At 52.7% G+C, this 5,000-nt stretch overlaps 1 protein-coding gene across 1 annotated transcript in view; it reads left to right on the top strand.

The window, feature by feature from the left end:
* The window catches only part of fam222aa (family with sequence similarity 222 member Aa), a 62,629-nt gene that overhangs the window by 40,548 nt on the left and 17,081 nt on the right, over window positions 1-5,000 (top strand). The window contains exon 2 of the mRNA XM_061261559.1: window positions 3,491-3,631. Coding sequence (XP_061117543.1) covers window positions 3,535-3,631 — 97 coding nt within the window. The 5' untranslated portion in view covers window positions 3,491-3,534. The remainder of the gene's footprint in view (window positions 1-3,490; window positions 3,632-5,000) is intronic.

Raw genomic sequence — 5,000 nt, 5'->3', positions numbered from 1 at the left:
GGGGGAAATCGAGGGGGTTGTGGTGGGATTAGTGTGTGTGTTGTGGGCTGGGGGGGTCTTTGGGCACCTGGATGGAATCAAATCTATTGTTTCATCTCTGGCAGCGCCGTCAAATAATGTTGATACCAGGAGCTCCGCCAGGCCGTTTCTGTGTGATTGGCTCCCTCTCTCCCCCGGTGAAGTACGTTTCTTCTCCAAATGCGCATGCGCCACGAGCAGATAATCTGTTAACTTTCATGTTTTTCTTTTTTTTTTTCCCTCACCCTCAATTATTGTTTTTTGTGGTCTCCATTTCCTTTTCTGTGCGGGGGCCGAAGCCGCATTAGCTGTGGCGATGAGTGCCTTTTGTTTGCAGCGTCGCGGATGAAGTGGAGTAATTTCGTAACCTCTCGAACGATTCGCTGTGGCCGCGTAAAAGCAGTGAATCACGTCAAATTATTCTCGGTGGGGGCACGATGGCTTTTGTCTTTGCGGAGACGAGCCGGGCGTTTAAAGCTCTGTTCCCGTGAGCCGGTTTTTGGAGCGAAGCCCTGGGAAGGTTGCTTTGTGAGAACGATCTGTTGAGGGGCCGATCGATCCACCTACACCGAGTTTTACTTTACGCCCGTGTTGTCCGTATTTATCTGCCATTTTCTGCTGCTCGCCGTTCTGAAAACTGCTGGGAGTCATGACAGTGAAGCATCCCCCCCCACCCCCCCCCCCCCCCCCCTAACTGCCACATTATATTTTGAAAGTCTATGTGCGGCAAAAAAAAATGATGGCCCAAAAAAAAAAACAACAACAAAAAAAAACCAAAACCTGTATGGGCGGCTTGTTAGGCTGCAGTCTGTTAACTCCTAATTATTGTGATGGCTTTCTTTCGTATTAAAATGCTAATCTATAACGCGCCGTAATGGGTTTTGATGGCAGGTGGCGTCGAGCCACTTTTATTTTCATTTAGTGGTTCACGCCGAAAATAAATAACCCTGGACAGGCCTGCCCGCCTCGCGCGTGAAAAATCATTTTTCAATAATCTCCCGTACATCACGTCTGGAGACAGTGGCAGTGACAGCCAAGATGAAATATTTAACGGCGCTCTTTGTTTAAATGTGTGGGAGACTGGCACGGGTGAAATTATATTGTTTGATATTGATGAGTGCTGACAAAGAGATGGAGAGTACATATTGACACACGGATACAAACAGCATCTCCTCTCACTGCGCTCGAGAGACTCCGCTCCGCCGAGCCTCCTGTGCATTCATTTCCTCTGTCATTCCCCCGCTGTGTGGGCGGGATTGTGACTCGCTTTCCCGGGGGGCCAATCGCAAAGTCCGAACTTCGTTTTCCCTGGAAGGTCGTAAGGCTTTGAGGAACCAGTGCACCGGGGGCGTTTGTGTGAAAACTTATCGCACATTTTTCTGTGCTCGTTCTGCTTCCGTTTGTACGTTATCTGGGCCCTGAATGCATTTTGACAGCTCCCTGGAGCAATCTAACCGTCAGAAAGTTAATCCCAGGGTACGCTTGTTGGCTGTTCATGCCAGAAACACGCAGCATTGACAGCCTTTGCCGGGCTAATTTACCCTTGGGCTTGGTTTTGTCCAACCAGAATCTTTCCCTGGGTTGGATTTTCCTGCCCTTTGCGCCTGACAGCGTGTGTTCGTACACGGGGTTTGTTCAGCAGGTTGCCGGTTACTGTTGGCCGGCCTGCCGTGCTCCAGCCTCTGTTCCCCCTCCTCCCGCGCGCGGCCCCTGGGTTGTGCGATGCGCTCGTGAGAAAGTGTCTGCGTTTCCTCCGGTGGCTGACGGCTCGCCCTTGTTGTAGTTCCTCTGGAGCGGCAAGGGGGAGCGCAGGCAAGATTTATGGCTTGGTGGGAGAATTGATTAGCGCCGTCACTGGCCCTGATGTACCAGTGGCGCTAACCCCCGCCCAATCCGGCCCCCCCCGAACCCGACGCGTACACACACGCACGCGCACACAGACACACAGACACACAGACACACACACACACACACGCACACATACACACGCACACGCACACACGCACACACGCACACATACACACGCACACGCACACACGCACACACACACACACACACACACGCACACACGCACACGCACACGCACACGCACACACGCGCACACACGCACACACACTCACACACACACACACACGCACACACATACACACGCACACACGCACACACGCACATACACAGACACGCACACACACACACGCACACACACACACGCACACACACACACGCACGCGCACACAGACACACAGACACACACACACGCACGCACACACACACGCACACGCACGCACACACACACACACACGCACACACACACACACACAGACACACACACATGCACACACACACACACACACACACAGACACACATACACACACAGACAGACACACACACACACACACACACACACACACACACACACTCCTCCACGTCCCCGGGCCCTGCCGACACCCTCCCTGAGCTGTCTTGCGCTCAAGTCGCCTCCGACAGACTGCTGTTTTAGGCATTTCCATTTTTTCCTCTCGATAGATACGGCCATCAATCACCCGCTCCCACTGCCCCGGAAGGAAGGAGGGGCGGGGAGGAGGGGTGTGGGGGGGGTGCTGGAGTGTACGGGGGGCTGGGGGGGGTTTGTAAATGAATGTCAGGCGAGGAGAGAGAAGTCCCGTTTGAGCGTGGCTGTGCGGAGAGGAAGAGGGAGGAGGAGGAGGCGAGAGGAGGGAGGAGAGAGCGGGCTTTGATGCGGGCGGGAGCGGCTCTTCATCCTGCCGCCTCGGCACAGGTGTGCGTTGTCATTCCGCTCACAGGCTCCCTGGAAGAGGCTCTGGGCCGGCTCTCGGCTTCCGGCTTCCGGCGCATGAATGGCGGCCGCGCTGGCGGGCTGGCGGTGGCTTTTAACGGCGCAGTTCCGCTCGCCTGCGAGAGACGTGCCACTCCGGCCCTCTCCGCTCCGGCTGACTGTGCTCATTGATGAATTACTGATCGCCTCTCTCCCTCTCTCTCTCTCTCTCTCTCTACTCTCTCTCTCTCTACTCTCTCTCTCTCTCTCTCTCTCTCTTTCCACTCTCTCTCTCTACTCTCTCTCTCTCTCTCTCCCTCTCTCTCGCTCCCTTCTCTCTTTGTCTCTCTTTCTCTGTCCTCTCTCTCTCGCTCTCGGTCTCTATCAATTTTTCAGTTTCAGTTTGCTTTATTAGCAGGACGACTACTGCCATATTGCCAGAGTGACACACAGTATAATACAGCATATTATAATACCTCTAATATCTCTCTCTCTCTTTGTCTCAGTCTCTCTCTTCCTCTTTCTCTCTCTCTTCTGTTTGTCTCTCCATCTATCTAATTTTTCAATTTCAGTTTGCTTTATTTGCAGGACGACTACTGCCATATAGCCACAGCAACACGTAGTATTACACAACATGTTATAATATCTCTCTCTCTCTCCCTCTCCCTCTCTCTCTCTCTCTCTCTCTCTCCCAGGTTGGACGTAGCGCCCCCCGGCTGTAGATCTCCCTCGCCCCACCATGTTAGCCTGTCTGCAGAGGAGGCAGAACCCCCCCCCACAGCACCGAGTGTGCGCGGGCAAGAGCCTGGAGGCCCCCCACCCGCCCAGCCGAAAATGTGAGTGCTGGCCCTGGAGCCGGGAGGGGTCCTGAATGCACAGCCGAGGTGGCTATCAGATCTGCCTGCTGCGCTGGCAGCTGAGGGCTGGGGTGTGAACGCAGGAGAGAGGGAGAGAGAGAGGGAGAGAGAGGGAGAGAGAGAGAGAGAGGGAGAGAGGGAGAGAGAGAGAGAGAGAGAGAGAGAGGGGGATGATGGGATTGCGATTGTGACTCTGATTTCAGGATTGTTCCTTTTTTGCCTCGCTGAGGAATTGTTCCTTTTTTGTAGCAATTTATTTTTCCGTCTCACCGTGAAATTTATGGATAGAGTACTCCACTCGCCACCAATCAGAGTGAGAGTGTGAGTGCGTGTGTGAACGGGTGAATGAGAAGCATCAGTTGTACAGCGCTTTGGATAAAGGCACTATGTAAATGCCAACCGTTTACCATTTAGTGGTCACGTTATTAGGTGCACCTATCTAGTACCGGGTAGGACCTCCAGAACAGCCTGAGTTCTTTGCAGTGAAGATTGTGGAAACATTCCTTCAGGGTGTTGGTCCATGCTGATGCTGTAGCGTCAGGTGCCTCTTGCAGATTGTTTGGTCGTGTGTTCATGCTGCAGACCTCCTGTCCCAGCTCAGCCCAGAGGTGCTGCTCTGTGCGGGCCGCTGGCCTAAACGGTCCCGGTCCGGTCATGTTCCTGGAGCCCGCTCCAGATGATGCAGACTTTGTGACACCATCCTGCTGGGAGGGTGAAACAGGGATGACTGTGGCCGTAGAGGGACGTACATGGTCAGCAACAATGCTGAGGTGTGCGGTGATATTCATATGACGCTCGGTTGGTGTTATGGAGCCTAACGTGTGTATTATGGAGCCTAAGACAACATTCCCCACACCATTACACCACCACCAGTGGTGACACAAGGCAGGATGGATCCATGGATTTATGCTGTTAAGGCCAAATTGCGACCCTACCATCTGCATGTCACAGCGGAAATGGATCAATCGGACCAGGTGACATTTTAGTATCTTCAGTCGTCCAGTTGTGGTGTTTTCTCCTCTCTTGTGTTTTCACCAAAGGAACTTCTTTTTTTTCCCCACACCAATCTCTGTTCTTTTGAGACTGTAATGCCTGATGAAGTCAGGAAAGCAGCTGATTCTGAGATGCTATAACCACCACCTCTGGCACCAACAGTCATGCTCAAATGGTCAAAGTCTCTTAGATTATTCCTCTTGCCCATTATAATGCTTGGTCTCAGAAACCGAAACCTCTTTATATGTGCATGTACTTACAGCCACACAATGTGCTGTGTGGAGGATCAGGTTATTGGGTGTTCCGAATAAACCTGGCCAGTGTGTGCATGTATACGTGCATATATATGTGTGAG

This window comes from Conger conger, chromosome 11, assembly GCF_963514075.1.
Source record: "Conger conger chromosome 11, fConCon1.1, whole genome shotgun sequence".
Lineage (NCBI taxonomy): Eukaryota > Metazoa > Chordata > Actinopteri > Anguilliformes > Congridae > Conger > Conger conger.
The sequence above is the reverse complement of the archived record's forward strand: the minus strand, read 5'-3'. Positions and strand labels throughout refer to the sequence as shown.